Consider the following 25,467-nt stretch of genomic DNA (forward strand, 5'->3'; position numbering starts at 1 on the left):
TTAACACATAATCTGTTCTAATTATCCATTCGTTTCTGACAAATTTCCCTATAACCTTTCTTTCTCAACTATTGGTAATATGCTGTTTTGTGACGTTTAGCGCCAATTCGCAGCGTGTTGTGTACTGTGTAATGGATATGGTGAAAGATTTTTGAAACAATCAATAACGTGACAGTATGGAAGGTAGGTTCTTTGAGTGAATTAAACTTACATTATTAATGGGACAAGGGGGGGAAAAGTCATTTGATGCAACAGTGCTTAATTTCGAAGTTTGAATTTAAGCGACTCAGTGAAGGGGGTTGCTAGAACTCTGAAATGAATATGTTCCAGGATTTTTTACGTTGCCGTCCGGGATTAGGCCCATCCCTTTTCTATGGCCTACCCAACGGATGGGGCATGTAGGTAAACTATCATGTTCATGTAATGTCGACGTTACAAACACTTGGAGTTATTACCTCCAATCTTTCGTCCGTGTACAACTGTACCTATTATATTTTATTAGGCCCCAACCATGTTTCTTTTCTTGCTCTTACTCAGACGTTTCTGTCTGTGTTTGTGTGTGACAAGGAAACTGAGAAGATTGTCTTATGAGTGAAATAATTATTTTAATTCTAAATCTTGTGCTACTTTGGTTTAATTGGGCCTGTCTTCTGACACTCAAAAGGAGAGATATATTAAAAATTTGGATTTGAATCCCTCATGCAAATAGACTGTTCAGGAAATAATTCAAAACTGGAAAGATAACATAATTACTGCATTGTGAAATAGATTGAGTTGGCTTATGGTAGTTTCTGTTACCAGGGCTTTGTATTTGTATGATGAACTTTCAGGAGCTCTAGGAACAGAAAATTTCTTGAACATTTGAGCATCAGTACCTCAGACAACCCTGTACCAGTGGCTTTTCCTGGTACTCTTTGTGTAGGAGGCTTGGAGATGTATGAAGTTTCAAGATGGTGACAAAGACATCATTCCAGGTCAAATCAAGATAGCTGACAGCCTCATGTACTCTGTAAAAGTAAATTAAAGCTGGTCCACTATATGCCATGTAGACACTTGGGGGAGCAAGGTACAGCTCCTACTCATTTTTGAACTTGGCACTAGATGGTGGTGAGCGGTCAGTGTCACATCCCGGCCACATTTTATCCCCCCCGAGAAAGGGCCCCAATACCCTTTGGATAGGAGGTTGGGTTGGCCCCAGAGGACGCAGAGGTTAGAGGAAAAATATTTTGCAACTGTCCGGGATCAAACTCCAATTGTCCAGTCTGTAGACAGTCACTATACTGACTGAGCTACCCCGGCTCTCATGTACTCTGTTTCTAATGAAATTGTGAACTGTTAAACAAGTCTTGACCTGACTTATGTTTTTAATTTAAAATTTGTAGCTTTTTAACAGTTCAAGTTCAAAGAGTGTGTTTAATGACCTTGAACTGTTTTTGTGTTGTTGCAATGATATGATAGATAATTTTAAAGCTTATTTTGTGAGATTTAAAATTAGCCAAAGTTTATCTCTGTGTGTTAGGTGGAACCAAAGTTGCAACAAAGTCTCTGATCATCTTTGAGTCAAAATTTTACAGCTATTTTAGATTTTGAAAAGGCATATATGTATCTGATATTCTGCATACATTCATTTATACCAAATTTAATTGAAATAAGAGAAGTTAGATTGGAAACTACTTTGTGTGTTGATTTGACATGGAATGAACCAAGGATAAAAGTCTGCCTTCTCATTATCCAAGTACTTTCATGACTGTCCTTCCCCATACCCTATTTAGGTGTTTTGCTTTATGTAGTATTTTAATGCCATTACTTTTTGTTATTTATTTCACTGTTCTGATGCTTGAGTTTCTGCTTCTAACCATGGTTATTGTTCAGGTGATAAGCTGCAGTCTTGTTCGCTGCCATACTGGGAAGCAAATGAGGTCAAATGCAGACAACAGTTGGATGACCCAAGAAACTGGAACATGGTAATTAGTCTTCTCCAGAATGAAACGACTAATTATACTGCTTTGTACTATTATATATGACATTTGTGTTGTTGGATTTATGTGATTTTTTACTAAGATCTCTGTTCATTTCCCTCTATTCTATATTGGGGGGATGTCCATTGTAGTACTGCTGTTTCTTTGTGTGTGAGCCTTGTAGGAGTTTATTGGAATGATGGATTTCTGTTGCTCTCATGTTTACAGGATTATGTGATAGAAGGCAAATAATTTGCAGGTCAGTCTATTTTTATTAATTAGCAGAATCTATATATACATGTTACTCATTAGGGCTTGGGATATATTGAATGAATCATTTCATGCTAAAGCACACCCAACAGTGGCCAAGTTTTGGATGCTTCTATGCATCTACTGCCACATGCCATTGTGAGCCAATCCATTTCAGAGAGTTGATGTATAAAGTGTTCAGTAAATTCAAGAGTGAAGCAGGCGCTTTTTGTGTGTGTGCGTGCGTGTGTGTACGCACCACCCACTTTCATTAATGTTGCCCTTTTTAGTAATGTAACACATTCACTGTCACTTACCTATGTGGATGACTAACCCCAGGAAGTGATGTATTTTGTATGGGTTTTCTGAAATATAATGCACGCAATAGTAGTTGTATTATTGTATTTAAATTTTCTTCAAATTAATTCTAAAAATGGCTCATGATACACGTGTGGGTTAGTGGCATTGGTAAATGGTATTTTGTCTTCTGCACCGATCAGTGCTGTATGATTGTTCTATGAGGATGTGAATAGTATAAAAATTATAAATTTTATCTCCATTGTTTGCAAACATTAAGTTCAGTCTAACTGAAGTACTCATTCAGTGTTGAAGTTGCAATGTGTCTTGTGTAAGAATAAATGTTACTCCCAAATTTTGCATAATTTAGTCATGAAAAACACTGTCTTTGTTGGTCCAAAACTTGTTTCTTCACAAAGTACATTATTTCTAGGGCACATAGTTTTGTTGGGTTGCAAGAATCATCAGTTTTACCTCCCACAATTTTTGGACTTGAAAAGCACTGAGGTAAAACTCAAATCCATCCTCATACAACTTTGAATCTTGATCTGAATGTCGCTGTAGCAAGAAGAAACTAAACCTCAGGGCTGACCAGCTCAGTGAAAGTATGGAGGCACGCATGTTCTTAATTGGCACTTTGGGCAGATGTGTGATGCACGTGTTAAGCAGCAGCAGTACGCATGTTCATGTGTTTTGATCTGTTTCCATTTTGTTGAAGTATTGTGTTTGATTAGTGTGGCTTCTTGTTTATTGTAGGTTTTGAGGTTATTATAGAATGGATTAATAAAATCAGCGTAAACTAGTACTGACATAATTGTATGCAGCCATAATCAATAATCACAGGTTGATAACTGATAAAGCATAGGTCATGTGTATTTAAAGAATGTAGGAATGGAAATGGCCTGTTAGCACATTTGTAATAATGATTTCAATTCACTTCATTTATTTAAGTGTTTGCCTACAGCAAGAAGCCAATAGAAGGCAAACACTGATATTACATACAATAATAATAAAATAAAAATGAAAAATATTACACAAACAGATTAACTAAACATATATACATGTACAGTATTAAATATAGCAGCCAAATATAGGCAAACCCAAAATAGAAACAATATTATACACAAAGAAAAATAAATGAAGAAATATAAATAAAAGCAAATAATCCACCCAGGAAATGTAAAATGCCAAAGAAATTCAGAAAACAGATTACCAAGCTAGATCATCTTTCAAGACAGCCTATCTAAATAATTTTCTTTATCGAGAACGTGCCCACAAGGGAGACAATTCTTATGCTAAATACGTCCAAAGATTTACATACAGCATTTAATATATAATTTTAACTTCCAACACACATTATTTCCTGTTTGTAAGAGTTAAGTAAATACCTGGTAGGCAAGAGATGTGACCATGCGTTAACCCCCCATGCCAGACATTCTAGAGTAGAGAACATTGGTATTTAGTACAAAGATATTTCTCACATGTGTTTGTTGCTTTCTGCTCCTTAGATGTTCGTAATATTATTTTTATTCGTTTTGTTATTATTTTAAATAGTTCTAGCATTACAAAATATTACTCATGAAGTTTGCATCAAATCAGAAGAAGCATGACATTTTTCAGTCTGCTAGTGAAGCAGCACATGACTTCTGAGACCACATGGGTCATATGTATTTACTTACTTAACTCTCGTGTGTAGTTTCCTATATTTTAATATTTTAGCATTCTTTATAGTTACAACTTGTAAAGTTGCATAAGACTCACTTTTCTATTTATATGTTATGTATATAATAAGGTCTGATAATTACATACAGCAGGTGCTGAAATGTGCAACCTTTGACTTTGATATTTTATATTATAACAAGTTGTGTTTGACTGTGGGATATTCTTTGATAAGCCGAGTGTACAATCGACTTTTCAAAGAATTTTCTGCACCATAGAGTGACTGAGTGTGACTGTAAACAAATAAATAATTTAGTTTATGAAAGTATATTTGTTACTTTCAGGTTTAAGCACACAGATCAGTAAACATGAGTCTCTTTTTGTTCTTTTATTGTTTATGCTTTATGCAAACACCATATGAAAAGCAATAAAGCATGATGAAAACATTTCGCTTTATTAGTGTCGTAGCAGTTCTGGTGATCTACCGGAGAGGGAAGGAAGAAATTTATTAACCTGAAGATGACTGTTGCTGGGTTGTTGCTCCATGTTTTGAGTCTGGTACAAGTTTACCAACGTTTCACATTTTTTTTTGAAGAGCTAGGACCTCTGAAACATTGGTAAACTAATATGAGATTACAGTGCATAACAATCCAGAAGGCAGACATCTTCAGACTCACTGCCATGAAAACCTCAAATCCTAAAATGTATTAATCTGTCACCAAACAATTATGTGCCTTTAAATTTCAGATTCCATCCCTGAATTCAGTTGCACTTCACAAGGTAGTTCACCAGCAGCTTGTCCGTTTCACGGGGATGATCCAGGACATGCAAAATCCTGAGTTGTTTCTTGAACAGTATGAGGTACGAAACGACATTAGCGGGCAGACGGCAGTCAAAATGGGCAAATACAGGGATATACCAGTCTGCAGGGTGAGTCTGCTGTGCATATTTATCCATTCATTTATTCATTCTCACAAATTTCGTATGAAGCAGATTTTATATTAATTGTTACTATATATGACAAAGGATTTAATAATTGTTAGCATAATTTCAGAAGCCAGTATAGAACTGTGGTTGAAGGACAAGGGAGAACACCTACAAATAAAAAGTAAGAGTTGAGGTTCTCACAGCAGTGAGTATGAAGATATCCGTCTTCTGGGTTATTGCGCTGTGTAGTCTGGTCGATGTTAACCAACGTTTCAGAGGTCATACTGCCTCCGTCATCAGGGCAATGAATATTTATCGCCCTGATGACGGAGGCGTGTAAGCTGAAGCCCCGGCTAGTAGGAGGGCGCGGCGGTGTGCGCGGAAGGGTCAGGGCGCGAGCCCGCCTGGAGCCGCTGCCAGTGCAGATCTTGGTGGTAGTAGCAGTAGTAGTAGTATCAGGGCGATGAATATTCATCGCCCTGATGACGGAGGCAGTATGACCTCTGAAACGTTGGTTAACATCGACCAGACTACACAGCGCAATAACCCAGAAGACGGATATCTTCAAATAAAAAGTACATTAGAATTCTGTTATTATGAGAATTTACAGATGATAAAGATATACTATTAATAGTAAATACTTGTTATAGGTAATTAAACGTCTGGAATACTAAAAATCCCCAGAATCATGTAAGAAATCATTAAAAAAAAATTTTTTCACTATTCATACCACAGTAATTTTAATCAAATTTATATGTTTTCTGTAGTACAAAAAATGACATTTATCTTACTGACAGAAGACATACAAGCTAGTTTAATAATTGAGAATGTACACTTCAAAATTTTTTTGTGAACCTTGGAACAAGCGTGGCATCTGCATAGATTGGCGGTAAATAATAATTGTGGTGTCTGCATGGTGTGGTGGTTGTAAAGTATCTATAATCTAGGTCATGACAAATGAATATTGATATACATCAATTGGAGTTATAAATTACAGCTTGGTTGTTGGATGGTGTAGTCATAATTTGTTGCTTTTTGTCTGCTGCTTACCATTTGTTTCGTGGCTGCAAGGCTGTTAAACCTTTTCAACAAATATCCTGTGAGGTCTATTATATGACCTGCAAAATCATATCTTCACAGCACAAATGATGTAAAAAAAGAATGTAAAATACCTCCAGGTCTCCATTTCCCATGAGTGACCAACAGTAATAGGAAGGAAATTCATTCAGTTGTCAAGTATCAGTTAGTTGCAGAAAGTAATGAATATTATAGCGTAGCATTGTCATAGATTTACGGCATGTAAAAGAACCTTACGAGCATGAATGATATGTTTCTTAAGTAAAATTCAGTGGCTATTTCTCACCCAAGTCTCTCCTGATTCACTGCTAGATGGCTCTAGTAGACAAATCAGGATTGAGTATAAATTGTCAGAGGCAGTGGGCCTGTCACTCACTACTCATAAATGCACGCTTCAAAGACAGAGGTACCTCCCACATGGGAGGAGGCCAAGGCTCGACCTTGGGCTGTTGCGCCATAGAAAAAGAAGAAGAAGAAGAAGAATGTGTAACATAGGGAGATAAAAAATGCAATGCTTAAAACTAAGAAAAGTTTAAAGTAGACAATTTATTAAATGTGATTGGTTGCAAGTACAATTAAGAAGGTGTTCTCAAGTGAAAAGAATATTTAATGTTAATTTCAATTGCCAATTAGTAGTTTATGTTGCAATTTACATGAAACAACTCCCTTCAGTTCTACGTGTCTGCTCACTGCAGAAGTATATTTAACGTTCTGATGCTCTGTAAGAAAAGTGCCACATTACCCTTAACATTCCTATATGGCTGGTCACCATTTGAGTGTGTAAATGTTTGAATTAATTTTTCATTACACTTTTCTGTTATGTCAGATACCAAATGGAGTATAATTACTCTTCATTGATAGAATGCAACTGTTGAATAAATGGATACTTCACATTTGATAGTGACCACCGTGATGGTAATGTGTTGCTAGTGTGATGTGGCTGATTCATAATAACAGCAGTGTCTATCTGTATTCCCAGACATAACATTGTGTGGTTATAGGAAGAGGCCACAACTCTTTTGTGAAAATATTGAAAGCCTTTCCAGAAAGCAATCAAAATCACTAATGAAAGATGTGAAAAATGCTCTCAATAGAAGAAAGAAATCGTGTATTTAACATCGTTGGCTATATAAAACACTCATAAAAGCAGACTTGTTACAGGTCATACTAATTACATTGAGCTTTTACTGTAGTTACAGTACTTTTTCTTTCAAAATTTAAATTTGTCTCGTGGATATTTCTGTACTGTAGGCTTCTGATTATCCATGTTGATTGGGAAATGATTTTCCCGCATAATCGAAACCCCAGATAATTGACAAAAATTAAATTAAAAAAAGAAAACCAATATAACAGATACGTACGTTTATTAACAGATATACACTACTCAGATTTGTAAAGATTTACTAATAACAGAAAATATTTTATATAATATTTAATACAGTATGTACCACCCATTTAAAAAATATTCCAATGGGTAGTGAAAATGTTTTGTTGTAAATTTCGGGTTCTTCCAACAATTGTTTTTTGTTAATATGTTAGATGTCACTGAATTTATTCCTTTCTTCTTAGACATTCAAATTTTACAACAGATTTTCAAAATTAATTTTTAATTTTTGTTTAAATCAGATAAACCGTGGATATTGGGAGTCTACTTTATTTGACTTAATGGTTTTGTATGTCTCAGCAGTCCTCTGTGGCGATAAGCCAAATCATATTTAGATAAAATTCGGTCTTTTCAAAGCTCCTTCTTTTGTCATCAGATATGATATACATGGGTTATTGGAAAATTTATAGTGGCTGTATATACATGAGGAAGGACTGGTGTAGGAAAACGCAGTGCAAATGTCTGAACCAATGGCAGGAGGAGAAAAATTAGAAGACTGCAGATCTAAATGAAGGCCATGACAAATAATATATATAATAATATATAATATATATATATAAAACTTCTTTCTAGCTGGATGAGGTGTTTGTGGAGGATTCAGCAAACAACTTGAATGGACAACGGCAGTCACTCTGTTGTGTATCGGTTCCTGCACTTAACTCTTGGGTGAACGAGTGTCTCGTCACAGAGAAGTTTCAGCCTCTGCAGTGTGAGAAGAAACGGGCTCATCCAGATGAGTCTTCCGGTAGCAGCGAAACGCTCTTCACGCAAGGAACCAGTGTCAAACGTTTCTGTCCCTATAATCAACTTGATTCAAGGAATTCAATTCTTAATATGGAACTCAACGTCCCACTGCCAGAGGCTCAAGTTAAAACTTGTGTGGTTAAGGTGAGAAGTTTTCAGTTTTATTTTATTAACTGGCCAAAATTTTATTTGAAAGTAACAGAATTTAATAATGGTGCACCCAAAACAAAATAATTTTGAAGACACTGATTGACCCAGTTGACGTACTATTTATGGGGATTGAAAGAGTTGGTGGATCAATTGAAATGGAGACTGATGATGATGATGTTCTTCTGTGTTGTGATGCTGTGTAAGCTCTTAGGTAGATATCAGTGTTTCGGAGAAATTTACTCTCTCCATCTTCAGGATTGAGGATGGAGACATATTCTTTTATACTACAAAAGAAGTCCGTTTGTATATCTTGTGACAGCTCACACACACTTGTCATATCAAAGATATATTGGCTTATGACAATTAATGCATTTACAATTCAGCATTGCATTCCTCTGCTGTGAAATAACTGTGTGTCTAATATGACGTGCGCAAATCAGTGTTGTTTAGCAGGAAGTCAGAAAACTCCTGAAGCAGGTGGGAATTCACAAAAGGAAATGAAATTTGGTAGAATGATAGTTTGTGGCCATGAGCATCCAAAACTCATGAGCAGCAATGTTGCCAGGGCACAGAAAATGTGGCTCACCTATTACTGCTTTTCACACCACGTCGTCTATCTTACCGACTGTTATTTAGTTCCCCACACTGCTTCCTGAAGATGGATGGAGGAAGTGTTGCATGTGTGCAATGTTGAAAGTGATAATTGTATGTGTAATATATGCACATTTTGTTGTGGTGCATAAACTCTATAAGTATTAAGGTGAAATTGGCAACTGCAGTGTATGACAAAACATTTGTAATCTTAAATATGGTGTTACAAGGATAATAAATTAAGGACTTGTAGCATGCATGTAGGGATTAAAAATGCATGTAACATTTTGGTTGGAGAGCGTGAAAGGAAGAAACCACTTGAAAGACCTAGTTATGGATGGAAAGATAATATTAAAGTTGATATTACAGAAATTTAGTGTGGATTCTCAGGTTAGGAACTGGTGATGGACTCTTGTGAAGAGGGTAATGAACCTTTTGGTTCCATAAAAGACAAGGAATTTCTTGAACAGCTGAACAACTTTCAATTGCTGAAAAGGTCTTCTGCCATGCACTCATCTGGTATCTTGAGTACTCACTGTCTTTGATTTCTGGAATTATCGTTCTTCATCAGAATTTCTTAGACCATGCTACCCATAATACCTCAGCATTGATACTGTGTTGTGCATTCCCCAAAATGATTTATTGTGCTGATAACTTATCTTGTATATTTTCTTTAATGTTGAGGGTTAACTTTTATAATGCCAGATACTGACTGAAAATAAATGATCTCATTACAGGTGTATGACGGCAATTCATCTCTTGTCTTGAATGATGTGATTGAAGTGGTTGGCTTCTTGTCCGTGGACCCAGCGTTGAGTGTTTCATCAGTCGGTACTGAGGAAACAGAGGAGGACGAGGAGTCACATCTACACAACCAGCCTTGGTCTCTGGTTCCGAGGTTGCATGCCGTTTCTTTCCGGAAGCTTCGTCACAGCAACCCTCTCGTGCATCCTACTTTGTGCAGTACAGGTATATCATGACTTCTGCTAAGTAGGAAGTTTAATTTTTTGTGTGTTTTCCATGCAAAATGTTTGAGCTTTTTTCTCAATTATTTATGCCTGCCCATCAATTCACATTTCATTTTTATGGAGCTTGTTCTAGTCATATGCCGAAGTGGTTTGACACATTTAGATTTTTATTGGTTACATAACATGATCAGTCTTCATCATATTTTTCAGGGTTGGCTGTCTCTCTCTCTCTCCCTCCTATTTATATATGCACAGACACCCTCTCAAGTAAGATTGTGACACAAAATTATCAAAGAGAATTTGTAGATGTGTGGCTATCATACACCATATAAATTTTGCATAAAGTCAAAATATGTGACATGGTTGCCACATTATTCTTTGTAGGATTTAAGGTTTTCACGGCGGTAAGTCTGAAGTTGGCCATCTTCTAGGTTGTAGTGCCATGTAGTCTGGTAGTTTGTCGAATTTACAGATGTTCTTGCTGCCCGTCGCCCTGATGATGGAGGCAGCATGAACCTATGAAACATTGTTGAACTTCTACCAGACTACACAGTTCAGCAACCCAGAAGACAACCATCCACATTATTCTTCATTTATATTGTAATAGAAGCGAGAAGCGTGAATGTTTTCAGAGATGTTTCACCGCGTACAATTCAGAACCCTCCATCGAGTGGTGCTGATGAATTTGCACACCTGTCATGTTTATGTTACGTGTGACTGAACTTGAAGCATCAGTTACATGCTATTCAACAAACTGCTTTAAATCATTTAGCAGTCGTGGTCATCTGCATATGAATCGGAATTTCTTTAACATATTTTGATTTGTATTGCTTTTGGAAGCAGAATAAATGCTATAAATTCCTCTCGGACAATCAGTTGTGTCAGTGGTGCTTTACTACGCAAGCTGATTCCATTCTGCAGTGGCAGAGCATAAGGAAATTAAGAGCAAATAAAAGTGTTTTAATGCTTACTACTATTAATTTCAGAACCTTTTGTCTCTCTGTCTGCTGTCTAAAAACATCAGGATCAAAATATGCAATAGTGTAATTGTGTCTTTAGTCTCTTACTAAGGGAGGAACATAGACTGAGGGTGTCTGAGGAGAATATTTGGACCAAATAGGGATGAAATACTAGGAGACTGCAGAAAGTTGTGTAATGAAGAGCTTCACGAGTTGTACTCCTTGCCAAAAACTATTCCTGGCATTTATGTTTAGATCCAATATGATCAGTACACTTTGCTCACTAGACTTTACCTCCAGCTGGACAAGCAGTTCTGAAACAAACTTAAAAAAGTAATGGCTAAAAAGCATTCCCTTCTTTTTTAGCTCGCTGTGAAATGAAAATGAATCAGACGAATGAGTAATAAATGAGGCTTAATAGACATTAATAGACATGTAATTAACATGGTCGTCTAGTACAGTATCAGACCCATTACCCAGAAACCCTGGAAACTAAGGCTTTTTGAATTTTAGGATTTTTGGCTTTTGGATCTTCACTTTCTGTTTTATATTAAGTGGCATTTACTTCCTTTTTGTAATTTTAAAGTCCTCAGAACTCACTGTTGGTATTTTAGACGTTTTAAAGGGTAAAACTAGTAAGTAAGAAATAATAACTGAACTGCCAAATCCTACATTATTTCCCGGTGACTGACTACACAAGTGCAAATAAGCAACCTGCTTTCTACTAGCAATAAGAAGACTACTGACAGTGGTGCCATTCGTCCATGGTGGTGAATCAAAGAACCATGAAGCACCAGTTTTAAACATGACAAACATAGGAATATTCCACTTAAATATCACCAGGTAAAATACTGATTGTGGCTACTTACAGATTTTGGAATGGCATTTATGGGATCTGGTATTGTACTTGAAATTTAGAATTTGAGGTTTTCATGGCGGTGAGTCTGAAGATTGCTGTCTTCTAGGTTGTTGCACCATGTAGTCTGGCAGATGACCACCAACATTTCAGAGATCCATGCTGCCATGATGTTTCATAGCCCTGATGATGGAGGCAGTGTGGACCTTTGAAATGTTGGTGGACATCTACCAGACTACATGGCACAACAACCCAGAAGACAGCAATCTTCTTACTTGAAATATACTTAGAGTGTTATATTATACTCATCCATTAATTGACTTGCAAACTTTTCTTTGAAAATATAAACGACCAATCTGGTTCTTATTGTGTACCTCTTAAATGCAGAAAATTTTATCAATGTCAGAGTTATATGGCATGTTTGGTGAATTTTTCTTCATCCTTAAGGATTAGGCCCTCTGGCCTGATCTGTTTTGAGTCAGATTTGTTTATCCATCCTGTCATCTCATACCTTTGTATCAGAATTGGGAAGTAACATGAGCATATACAAGGTGCGATCGGAAAGTTTCTAGACTGCGCCTATAAAAACCCGTACACTTATCTCAGGTATTAAATTCATCCATCACCCTCGAAGTAGTTCCCCTGGGAGTGAACACAACGATCCCAGCGCTGCTGCCAAGCCCGGAAGCATCCCTGGAAATCTTTCTTTGTCAGCCTGTCAAGCACCATCTGCGATTCTGCCTGAATCTCTTCTATCGTCTCAAATCTCCTTCCCTTTAGCTGAATTTTCATCTTTGGGAAGAGGAAGAAGTCACACGGCGAATAAGGAGGGTGCGGGATGACGGCCATGGTGTTTGAGGGCGGTGTGCGCTGGCGCGTTGTCATGATGCGTCGCATGTGGAGTTCTTCCTTTAGAATCAGCTGACAGGTCCCATAACCTATCCCAACAATGTCGCACAAGTCGTTGATGGTACGACGTCGATCTTCGTGAATGGCCTGCCGAATCTTCGTAACATTTTCGGGCGTTGTCCTCGAAGATGGTCGTCCAGAACTCTTGTCATCATCGACAGAGGTTTGGCCATTTTTAAAAGGTGAATGCCACACAAAAGTTTGTGCACGACCCATTGCAGACTCCCCGAATGCTTGCTTTAGCATTTCATAGGTTTCCGTAGCCGTTTTGGCGAGTCTTTGGCAAAATTTGATGCACACGCCATTCCAAAATCGCAGGAGGGTCGGTGTAATGCACTACCAAAACGCCCGTAACTAAGAAACAAATGCTAATTCGATGATGCCGGCTGGCACACTGATTCACTATGAATGTAGGCCGCACCCCCTAGCGGCAGAAGCTCGTACTACATCTGGTTCGCCCGCTATTGACACAGTCTGGAAACTTTCCGATAGCACCTCGTATACCTTCCATAAAAGGTGGAAATTTTCTTGACTGAGGACGTATTAGCTTCTCAAGGACTGTGTTCCATGGAATTAGTATCGTGTTTTCAATTGTCTGTGTGTGATGGTTAGATTTACTAAATAATAATGCATAATACTACAGACTCATGAATTATACTATATTTTGGTAGCAAATACATGTCAGTAGATGTGTATTGCAGGACCTGTGTAGAGTATATGAAGTTTCTGCTGGTATCTGTTACAGAATTTAGTGTAAGTCACAGCAATTGTCAGTCATTTCTTGTCTCTGCAGAGGATGTTCGGGAAATGGCGAAGGTTGTGAAACAGGATCTTCGTCTGGTGCTGAGCCAAGTTTTGTTGGGGGACCACTTGGCTGCCGACTACTTCATCTGTCACCTCATTTCCACAGTGTAAGCTGAAGTTGTAATACTTCATACTATTTCTTTGTCTTCATGTTTTAAATGAAGTGTTTTTTGGTAGACAAGGTGATGACTGCTTCCTGCTACATAATTTCAATTTATTATTCACTAATCACCCAATCATTTGGTCAATTGGTTACACGAACCCAACATTTTGGGAATCATTAGGGTTCTGTTGATCGTCCGAACCCTGATGGTGGGGACGGAGATAGTTTCCGAAATGTCGGTCTCTTCACGTAACAAATTGACGTGGCTGATTGCCTGAGAAGATTTTATTAAGTCGCTTTGAAAGCTTCAAATCATATAACTGGTAACTATAATTATCACTAGCCTTTAAAGGGTGAATTGTTTGTGCAGGTTTCAGCATAACGACCTGCTAGCTTTAGGCAAGTTTAGTCTCAACATTTCCAGTGTTTCGCCTGGCAATGGTTATACCACGAAGCTGTACGCAGTACTCGCGGAACTGGTGACGAAGAGCCACTATCTGCCGCTCACACTTGAAAACCTGAATAAGAGCACCTTCATACCAAAGTAAGTTTCATGCTGGCTGAGAATTCTGTTGTTGCTTATGGAAGATCTGTGGCTGTCATAATAACATGAACTTTCGTATGTGGATCCACCTTTGATCTGAAAAATTTATTCACTGGTCTAGCATTTGCATATTTAAGTGGTTCTAATGTGCTGCCATCAGTAACACTGTTTCACCACTTGCATATTTTAAATGTGATAATGAAGCAATGGAAATATAACTGGGGAAGTGTAAATCACACTGAGAATGGCATGAAACTGCTATTACCTCCTTATTGACTGCAGTTGGTATAGTTGCTCAGCCTGCAGCCCACCAATGTATTCTGTGTGACCTGCATTTACTTTTTATGTTATTCTTTTAGCTTGTAGACTTATAATAAAAATTGTTACTGCCAAAATTAAAAATTTTATTTTTAGTGAATTATTTATGGAAATAACATATTAATAAATTCGTTAAAGACAAGTACTGAGTAGTATATGCTCTATTTTTGATAATAGGATTGGAGTGTACTTAACAACCTACCATGAAGTTTCAGTAAATTGTCTTCATTTATAAACTGGTGGCCCAGGAGTGGGTAAGGAAGGGTGAATGTGTTGAAAGGTTAGAGAACCGTGTGGTGACTGTCAGTACGGCTACAGATTTTTCTGTTTATTATCGTGTCTGTTGTTAATAAGCAGACTTACGATCAGTCTCATGTTACTCACAATTTCAAGTCCTGATTGATAGCATTTCTATCAGCACAAATCATCCGTCCCATCATTATAATCTCTATAATTTGTGGGTTATTGGGAATGCAATGGAACCTTTATTTACACTTTTCTGGGAATTTGTAAAAAAAAAAAAAATGGTGCAAAATTGCAGGAAATGCAAAACTTATAAGCATAGTTTATCTTAACCCTTTATTGAATGTTTAACAAATAATGTAGGTGAATTACTAAGAATTGTATGAACAGTTTTCTTCTTCTTCTTTTTCTATGGCGCAACAGCCCGAAGTCGAGCCTTGGCCTCCTCCCATGTGGGAGGTTTCTTTGTCTTTGAAATGTGCATCTGTGAGTAGTGAGTGACAAGCTCACTGCCTTTGCACAATTTCTACTCAATCCTGATCTGTCTGCTAGAACCATCTAGTAGTGAGACTTGGGTGAGAAATGGCCGCTGAATTTTGCATATGAAACATCTCGATGAACAGTTATACAACATATAATTTTAAGAAAATAAAAATGTACAATATCATGATTCAAGTTAAAGTTATTTGTCAAAAGTTGGAGATGACTGTCTTCTGAGATATTACTCTGTATAGACTGGTAGAAGTTTATTGATGTTCAAAGAGGTGTGCCACCATACGTAGGTAAACTTTTACAAGAGAACATGGCTCAACATCCCAGTAGACAGCCATCTTTATATTTGCTGCCATGAGAACTTGGGATCTCACTATGAAAGTTTTTGTACATTTGTTTGTTTTTTAATCTGTAAATGTACACATTGATTTACAATTTCTTGAATGGTGATAATGTTTGATTTTTCAACTCAAAGTTAATACTGTTGATCAAAGTTGTCTCGGGATCTAAATCTCCTATTCCTATGTGATAAAGTTAAAAGTTCCACTATTTAGAAGCCTCTTTTAGATGATGAAATTACAAAGTATTGACCCAGGCTTGCAATTTACTTTATGTGCAGTAAACCTTAATTGTACAGACATCGATTTTATGGACTTGGGATTTTTTACTGACAATTTCCAGCACACACACCCCCCCCACTCAGACACACACATGTGCAGGCGCGTGCGCACACTCACAACTGTAACTGCCAGCCATGCAGCTATCGGAGTGATACAGATTGATTGGTGTTGTACAAGTCTGTTATTACTGTATTGTTATTGCTTTACTTTGATGTAAAATAAACTGTAGTATAGTACACACATTTAAACATGGTTTTTTTGTAACTTATTTTTCCCATTTACATATCTGTGTTCTCTTCACCTCAGTCTTATGGACTATCACCTAATACAGACGCTGCTTCTCCTCATATAATCTGTAGTATTGAGGTGGGGATTTAAAGTCTTTGTGGTGTTTACAATTTGGATTGTGGTCCTTCGTGTTATGCGACCATGTAGACTTGTAGTTAGTTTCCATTGTTTTGGAAGAGCAGAAGTGAGTCAAGGTGGGGATGTGGGTAGGTAATGTAGGAACATTGGGAGGACTGGGCCATGGAGGCAAAGAATTGGTGTGTCAGATCCTGGATTTAGAAGAGGAGGTAGAACCTATTCAGGTCTGTGAGGCTGAATGGTGTCGTACCCCAGGAGACCACAGTCTGTTGTTTATATATTGTTTGTGCGTATGATTGCAGGAAGGATTATGATGGTAATAGATTGGTAAGCGGTATACTCCAACTGAGTGCACACACGCACCTCGTCCTCGATGAAACTTGCATGGAACCAGGACAGCTGGACTCGAATGGTGTGCGTAATGTGGCAGCACTAGGCACACTTATCTCTCAACAGAAAGTTGACTATGACTTCCAGTTTTATAAGTTGGAGTTCCAGACTGATATACCAGTTTTGGTGCTCTCTGAAGGGAAATCCCTGTTGCCTGTAAGTCTTAATGTTTTCCCAGTTATCATGTTTTTAGTAAATTTTAAAATATAAAAAAAAGTATTATTCAGAATCAGGTGCATGAAAAATATGTTTTTGAAGACATAATTTCTCATTTCCTGCCATTTAATTTTGACAGTCTCCTTTTTCTACCGTCTTTTCCTTAGTTCCCTCTGTGTTTCAGCTGTTTCTTATCAGATGCAATTTTTTGCTTAGCAATATTGCTTCATGATGTTATTATTTTTATTCTCATGTACATGGTTTTTTCTGGTACTCAAATGCATAGATTTAAAATTTGTCACGATAGCTTCCTTCCACATACTTCCTTATTTATGATTCAAAATTATATGTTTATTATACAGGGCGATTCAGAGGTTTGATACAATACTCTAGGGGGTTATTGGGGAGATCATTAGGAGCAGAAAATGCAAATCATATTTTTCCGGATTTGCCACCATCTTTGAGTGAAGACATTTTTATGTGGGTGTAGCTTTGCATTGTGATCATTTGATGAGGACACACAAAGCTGAAATGAAGTTATCGGACTTGAACAGTAGTACCGGTAGTAAATCAGACGAGTCCCCATCACATGAGCAAAAAAGTAGTCTTAAGTGATGACTGAAAAAAACTGCAAAGGACAGAATTTTCTTTTCTTTCATACATTAAAGTCAAGGAACTGAATTGACACGTTGAAATGAATTGTTTCCATTTTGTAAAATTGACAGTCACAATAATAAAAGCGACATCAATGTAGAAATGTCACAACTTGGAAAATGTAGTGAATCAGAAAAAAACTTTATTTACATTTTCTGCTACAGATAAAGCCCCCAATAACTTTCTTAAGCATTGTACTGGATCTTTGATTCAACTGTATATGCTTAGTGTATGCAGATGAGAGTGCTTTGTTAATATTTTAAATAGAGCATTTAAATTCCTGCGGTTATCTGGATGCGATCATCTGGATCTTTCTTCTTGAAGATTTCCATGTAAAATATTCATCATCCTGTCGAGGATTGAGCCCTTGGCCTGTTCCGGACACTTGCTCAAGGCAATTTGTCATGTTTGTCTTTTAGTGCCTCAGAGTAGCAGCTGCCTCTGGACAATTTCTACTTATTCCTGATTTACCTGCTGTAGCCCTCTACTAGTGAATCAGAAGGGACATGGGTGAGAAATGTCTGCTGAATTTTGCTTACAAAACATGTATTTCATGTTCGTAAGGTTCTTTTATACGCTGTAAACCTAGGACATAGGACCGCCAGTTTACCCTCTGAAGGAAGTCGTGCTACAAATTTTTATCACCCTTAAAAATCCAGCCTTGGGTCCAGTGGCAAGGGCAACCCAATGTAAAATATTTTCTAATTTTTTTATCTTTCCCATATATCTTGCATGTCATGCTTGTATCATCTTACTTCAATTGTCCTGTTAGTACCATGGTGAAGAGTTCATATTGTGATGCTCGTCATGCAGTTTCCTTCATTCTTTTGTTACTTCCTGTCTCGTAGGTCTTGATATTTTCCCCACTACCTTGTTTTCAAGCATCCCGGCCGAGGTCAATAGATTTTTAAGGGTGATAAAAATCCGTAGCACAACTTCCTTCGGAAGGGAAGTAGTCGGCAGTCCCATGCCGTAGATTTACGGTATGTAAAAGAACCTTACAAGCATGAACAACATGTTTCGTAAGCAAATTTCAACAGCCATTTCTCACCCAAGTCTCCTGATTAACTGCTAGATGGCTCTGGCATTCAGGATTGAGTAGAAATTGTGCAGAGTCAGTGGGTTGGTCACTCACTACTCACAAATGAACACTTCAAAGACTAGGAAACCTCTGAAAAGGAGGCGGCGAAAACCCACAACCGGGTTGTAGAGCCAAGAAACAACAACAACAATCTTGTTTTCAAGCACACTTTGGATGTTGTAACAGTAACTGTGCCGCTCTTGTGGCTTATGTAAGTCAGAATATATGTGTGGGTTTGTCTGTCGCAGAGTGATGTGGCAGTCCCCCTGGAGCCAGATTACAAATGCATGGAGACTATGAATGAGATTTTTGAAGCTGTGAACCACTATCTTCAGGGGTCAGTGCTGCAGAAGTTACGGAAATATCTCACTGTCGTACGTTTGCTGAAATATTCGTTGCCGCAGAACATGGAGAAGGTTTGTGTCCTTGAGTGTTGTGCTTAACATTTGTTCATTACGTTCAGTACTGAGGATTGCTGTTACTCAAGTCAGCGCTTAACAGGATTTGACTGTGTGTGGAAGTTGAGTGCAAGTCTGTAGGTAGAACTTGGCTGTTTTACTTTTCAGAGTCACACCATTGAAGAAGATTAACAGGCTCTCTGTAACAGTAGTGTACTGGATCATTACAGAAATTTATGTAGTCTGTGTAGTCACTTTATTATATTACTGCACCATTATACATAACATTTAAGTTATGTTCTCATGTCAAAGTCATGTAAGATCCCTCAACACATTAAGAATTTTATTCATGTTATATTTAATGCTGTAATGTGTGTAATATAATCAAGGCACATTTTTAAATGTGTTTCAGTGTCTTGTTTTGTGTGTGTGCGCGCGTCACATGAGAGGCTCACTTCCCCTGGTGAAATTATCGTACAGAATAAATATTTAACCCAGATGACCTTTTGCACATATTACTTTTTTCACAGCTTTTAAGACTTAAGAATAACATACCTTTTTTGTCTATACATATAACTATCTTTTTAAAATAATTGCTTCTTTATGTTCTTACGATGTATATAGTTCATGTCACTTGAAAGAATTCTGGTTACTTTGATGGATAGGTAATTAAAAATATGACAATGCATTGTAATCTTTATATAACAAACTTCATTGGCTTGACAAATTATATTTGAAAAATGAAAGGTAGTAACAGCAGATTAGCTATTTAAAATATATTGTTTCTACAAAGGTCAGTGAATAAGTGACACATTTATAATTTTTTCAGTATTTTTATGTATTACAATATACGAGGCTCGTCCACAAAGTAAGTTTCCCTGGGGCTGTTTACAGAAACAAAACACAATTTCATGGAAATATTTATTGCAACAGATACAGCAAGTGTCCAGCTATTTTTTAACACATTCGCCACCGGAATTGAGACATTTGTCATACCGTGGGACCAACTTTTGAATACCTGTGTCGTAGAAGTCTGCCGCCTGGGATTGGAACCACTGTGTGACAACCATCTCCGCCTCTCTGTCATTCTCAAAACGCTGACGCTGACCGGACAGGCATTTCTTGAGGAGTAGGAAAAGATGGAAATCACTGGGAGCGAGGTCCGGGCTGTAGGGTGAATGATTAAACACCTCCCAGCTGAACTCCTGCAGGAGACTCGCTGTCCGTCGAGCCGTGTGCGGCCTAGCGTTATCACTGACCGCACTTCACAGTAGGCGGGAGCTGGAATAAGAACCTCCATCTTCAACAGCTGCAACGATGCTACTGTGAGAACGCGGGAAGTGCCGTTAGTGCATGCGCCATGCTACGTCATTGCTCTATCACGTACGCACAGTCGCTTCGCGCAATATAAGGTTTGCTAGCTGTGGGACGAGTGGGAAACTTACTTTGTGGACGCGCCTCGTATTTGTAATATTTAAATGTGAAAGCATTTGTTCATATATTAGAGTGATCTAATCTACAAATTTATATAAATTATTCTTTATCAGCGAGTTATATTATCCGTTATTTGCCATGCATCAAGGCTTTGTGTATCACAGTGACATGTTGGTAAACTATATAATGAATTCTTGGGCTACCAGCCATGTCAGGTAGTTGAATGGAGAAAACACCAACATTTCAAGAACCAGCTTCGTCCTCAAAGTACTTCAGTACATGGCTGATAGCCCAAGAATTCATTATACTTGGTCACCGCAAAATCTTCGGATCAAACATAGGTAAACCGGTTGACCCTGAAGTTATAATCAAGCCAGCACGCTTTAGTACAGGGGTTTAAATCCCCTGTTGCCATACAGTGGGCATGAAGCCATTGTCAGTCACCCAGGAGCCAGATTTTCGTTTGCCATTTTACATCATGCCGCTTACTGACAACTGGAGGTAGCCATTTTCCCATTACTTTGTTCACACTCCGATGTGCTGTTTTGTTATCAGATTCAGTTTCATTTTCAGACACTAGGTCTGGTTGTCAAAAATTTGTATCTGCACGATTGAAAAGTGACGCATTCTTGTCACTAGTAACATTATTCTCTGCCGTACTGTGTACTAAGGGAATTACCGAACTTTGAAGGTCTTTATGATGTAGTTTTGTTGTTTTATAGTTCACTAAATGTGCATCTGAACTACAATACATGTATAGATTTGTATGCTTGTAACATTTATTACATGTTCAAGAAATTATTTGAAAGAAAGAGCAGTATTTTTTAATTCTGTTACATCACTTGTATTGGTGGTGCTGGATTTGCTTGGGAAAGATTAACATTTTCCAAATAATACTTTTAAAAATTTTGTTAAACTGTACAGTTTGCATTACACTGATTTCATTGTATCAATATTTGTTGTTATGAAATATTTTTCTATAAGTGTAATTTTGCACTAGGTGTAAAATATTTTTGTTACACCAAGGTTTTACTTACATAATCCTATAGAGGAGTACTATCTGGTGCTACAATGTCTGTTCCTTTGTACAGATCATACAAGATGACTTCGTAAGGCTGAGAAGAGAAAATGAAACAAAAACTTCAGCCTCTGATTTGCATCTACTACTGGTTCTTGCCAGGTGAGGTTATCTCTGGATTTACTTAGATAATATTTATACTCCTTGTAATTTTCTCTTCTTTATCATAAGATAGGTATTGAAGGTATGTTTCTTATGCAATTCTTATGTTAAAAGCCTTTGAAATAGTGGACATAATGACTGCAATATACAGACACCACACTGAAATAGCGTTTATATCTGATCGCTTGCCAGTGAGAATTCATCTCTTAAAATTTGAAACATTGAAAGAGTGATTTTGTGGAGATTCAGGAAGAATAAAGAAATTGCATTCTACCTGTTATACATAAATGACGAGGCCTTACTTTGTATAAAAATTACCTCTTATTCACTGAAGTGGGACTGAAAAATGGGCTGTTAATTATCATTAGATTGACTTGTATAACATGAAAGAAAGTCACTTTGCACATTTATAGTAAATTCCTTTTCTCATGAAGCTTGGGTGAATATGGTTCATGCTTTTATCTAACTTTACACAAAACTTGGTGTTAATGCATTGCTCTAACCTCCTATCACTCATTTTTACAACAGGACGAAAACACTTATTCGTCTAACTTTGTCACTGCTCTGTTGCTAATGCCTTATTTGCTCTACCAAGACACAGGACGCGCCCACAGTCACGTTGTAACACACCTCTACTTTGTTATTCCTCACTTACTACTAGATGCAACACGTGTGGGAACTTAATTTTCACATCTCATATTTCATTTAGTATTCATTTTGTGTAAATTGTAGAACGATGACAGTGTTCATTTGGTATGATAATATAATACTCCTTTACCATGAAAACTAATCACATTATATACACAGAATCTTTGTTGATATTAATGCACAGTGTGCATTTTCAAAACTTAATTGTTGTTGGTGGAAGGTTAAGTTTTAGGGCTTGCCTGGGATGCCATATACCATTTTGCTGGCCCTGGAAGAAATATATTTTAAATTTTAAGAATATGTAAGTAGAAATTACTTAAACACACCAAAATCTTTAATTTTTATTGTAATTATTGGGAGTTATTAAATAATTCACATTTTATAATCGTAGTAAAATTCAACATGATGCCCTTCTTTTAAGGTTGGTGTCGCTGAGTCAAGGTGAACTGATTCTGTCGAGGGAATCGTGGGAATTGGCGTGCAACATGGAACGACAGCGAAAGCAGCGAATTAATGGATGAGCTCAACATCCGTAACGTATGTTCTCCACTTTGTACCACAGTTCAAGGTGAGTAATGTAGGCTGTTTGCTCTTCCTGTGTTTATACAGATCTAAGACCTAAATTATTTTACTGTTTTCATTAAAAGTGGTCTCTGTTGAAATAGATTTTCTGCAGCTGTGGTGTACTAGCTATTTGAGAGCATTGGTTTTTCAGTTGAAGATGAGAAGTTAGTAGAATTTTGACAATTGAGATGAGAATAAGAATTGTCTTTAGTTGACCAATTTTTCGCTGTAATCACAATTTATGACACTTGCCAATTCTTCACACTGCACTAAAATGTAACACTTATCCCTTTTGATATCACTATTCTGTGAATCGTTGCATTTAAAATAAATTACCTTTTGAGTCATTTCCTTTTTAATCTGAAAATTGACAACACCGATTTTGGGTTCTTTCATACAAATTTTCCACAGAAGTTAATTGAAAAGATTATGTAAACTGTTGCAATAGTTGACTATAAACTTATGGATTTATCTGTAGTAGAAAAATCTTCAAAAACTTGTGAACAAATATAAGAAATACTTGTTTTCTTTGCACTTCCAGCCTTCCCAGTGCAACGCAAATAATGGAGTGATATTGTGGGTGATAATACTAATGATTTCTTTTAACTTGTCAACAAAAGTTACTGGACTGTTTATGGTTTACAGCCAAACAATAATTATCCATTCTCTTTTGAATATCACAGTTTATTTTGTTACGTTTGGTTTGAGTTCCAAATGGAAATTTTGAAACATATTGTTGAATAATATACAACCACAATCTGAATTTATTTGTTCAAATACATCATTAAACATCCTGCTACCGTCACTTGAACTTACATATTGGGCTCTCACGTAACAGTAATCTGCTATGCTAACCATTTGTCTAGCATTGAATGTGGATGTTGAAGTGATGTATAATTTTTCTTTTGTTTTGTTATGGAACCTAGTCTCACATCTTGGAAAATTCATTAACATTAATTCTTATTTCTCTTCAAATTAGGCATATATGCTAGTAGTTTTGCTTAATCTGTAATTATAATCAACAGAAGGCAGAGGAAAGCCACTTATGGATAAATCCAAGGAAACTATGAACGATTGAATTTATGACACCAGCTTACATCATTTCCAGTTTAGATCGCAGAAAATTTTAAGTGCTTAATTTTTTATTGCACAGAGTTTACAAAATAGTTCAGATAATTGTGCATGGAGAAAGTTTAAATGGAGCAGTTTCCAAACCAAACATGCACATGAGTGATTAACACTCCCATTTTTGATTTGGGAGGTCCCAGGTAAAAGTCTGAGTCATGACTGAGGTTATCATTTTCCTCTGTCCGCTACACCATATTCTGGTATGGTACAGTAAGGCCACAACTGCTACCTCAGTCTTTCCATTTCATTGTTCACTGGTCCTATCAGTTGATGCAGCATATCTGAACGAGCAACAATGTTGTTAAAATGAACCAAATGAAACAGAATAAAAGTTAGGTAAATGAAAAATAAAGGACCAGTTATGAGGATAAGAGCATATTATACTGTACTGCAGGTGAATATCATGACCGGCATATTTTGCCCTCCCTCAGTGAGAAGAGTATGCCATAATTACTCAGATAATTAAAGACACTGCGTAAGTACAAGAATTTCGGAACTACTTTGTACAGACAGCGTCGAATGGTATTCAGGAGGTCCTGGGATTGAGTCTTGACCTGGGGACTGGCAATCCTGACTGACTTTTTCGTGGTTACCCTCAAACCCTTGGGGCAAATGCTGCCACAGTGCTTTAAGTTAAGCGTAGATTTCTTCCTTCAAGTTCATCATTTAATATCATACTCTCATTTTCCATTTAGTCTAAAGCTGCCCATATACCAGTCATATATGAAATGTCATATGTGAATCAATAATGAACCTCGTTCCGAGATGGTAACACTTCTGGATCTCTCCTCTGAACACATCTGAACCGATTGCTATTTCATATATGACTGGTATAAACATCAATAACACCACCTCCACAATAATGTTATATTAATAATATCTAGACACAACTTCCATAAAATATACTGAGAAAGATGATAAAATTATAAAATTGTAAAAACTATAAATAATTGTAATTTGAGTTTAAAAGTTTATAATTTACACCTGATGACGGTTTGATAAACCGAAACATGTTGTGAATGTTCCGATGTAAATCGAATGCTCGATATGGAACATAAGATGATATTTTAATCATTTTAATTATCTTAACTTACTATTTTATTGTGATTTGACGGTAAACAAATATAATAATTATTTTAAACTCCTTTATGTTATAGGTAAAATGATCAGGAACTCCATCACGCTTTGACATAGTTCATCACATTGCCAAATAGTTGAGGGTGGAGCAAGGACCACTTAAACATCTGTAAACTTCTATCAGACGACATGGCACTACAACCCAGAAGACAGCCATCTTCATACTCACTACCGTGAGAACCCCAGATCTTTTTAGTTGAGGCAATTCTGTTAAAAGTGTAAGTAGAAGGCCCTTGATAGTCAAAGTGGTAGCTTGTAAGGTCCTATAGGATACTGACAATTATTCCTTCATAAAAATTAATTATAAACTGATGCCTCAGCACTGTGCTATGTTCCCATGTCTGACAGCAATTTTAACTGTGTTTTCATTGACTTGGCTTGGTTTTAGGAGTAAAATACAGTCCTTATATTTATTACATGTAGTTAAGAATGATTCTGTTATTAAAATGCCTGATTCCATATAAATGAATAAATGACAA

General features: G+C 37.0%; 1 protein-coding gene across 1 annotated transcript; it reads left to right on the plus strand.

The window, feature by feature from the left end:
* LOC147872611 (mini-chromosome maintenance complex-binding protein-like) lies at positions 1 to 25,467 on the plus strand. The gene is made up of 12 exons (XM_087355693.1): positions 1 to 183; positions 1,873 to 1,964; positions 4,911 to 5,093; positions 8,125 to 8,439; positions 9,774 to 10,005; positions 13,522 to 13,639; positions 14,006 to 14,179; positions 16,521 to 16,764; positions 18,748 to 18,915; positions 21,423 to 21,511; positions 22,581 to 22,727; positions 25,009 to 25,467. The coding sequence occupies exons 1-11, from the start codon at positions 177 to 179 to the stop codon at positions 22,678 to 22,680; spliced, it is 1,722 nt and encodes a 573-aa protein (XP_087211819.1). The 5' UTR covers positions 1 to 176; the 3' UTR covers positions 22,681 to 22,727; positions 25,009 to 25,467.

Source organism: Zootermopsis nevadensis, unplaced genomic scaffold (genome assembly GCF_977971745.1).
Source record: "Zootermopsis nevadensis isolate Lab colony 2312 unplaced genomic scaffold, Znev_1.0 Znev_ptg000025l, whole genome shotgun sequence".
Lineage (NCBI taxonomy): Eukaryota > Metazoa > Arthropoda > Insecta > Blattodea > Termopsidae > Zootermopsis > Zootermopsis nevadensis.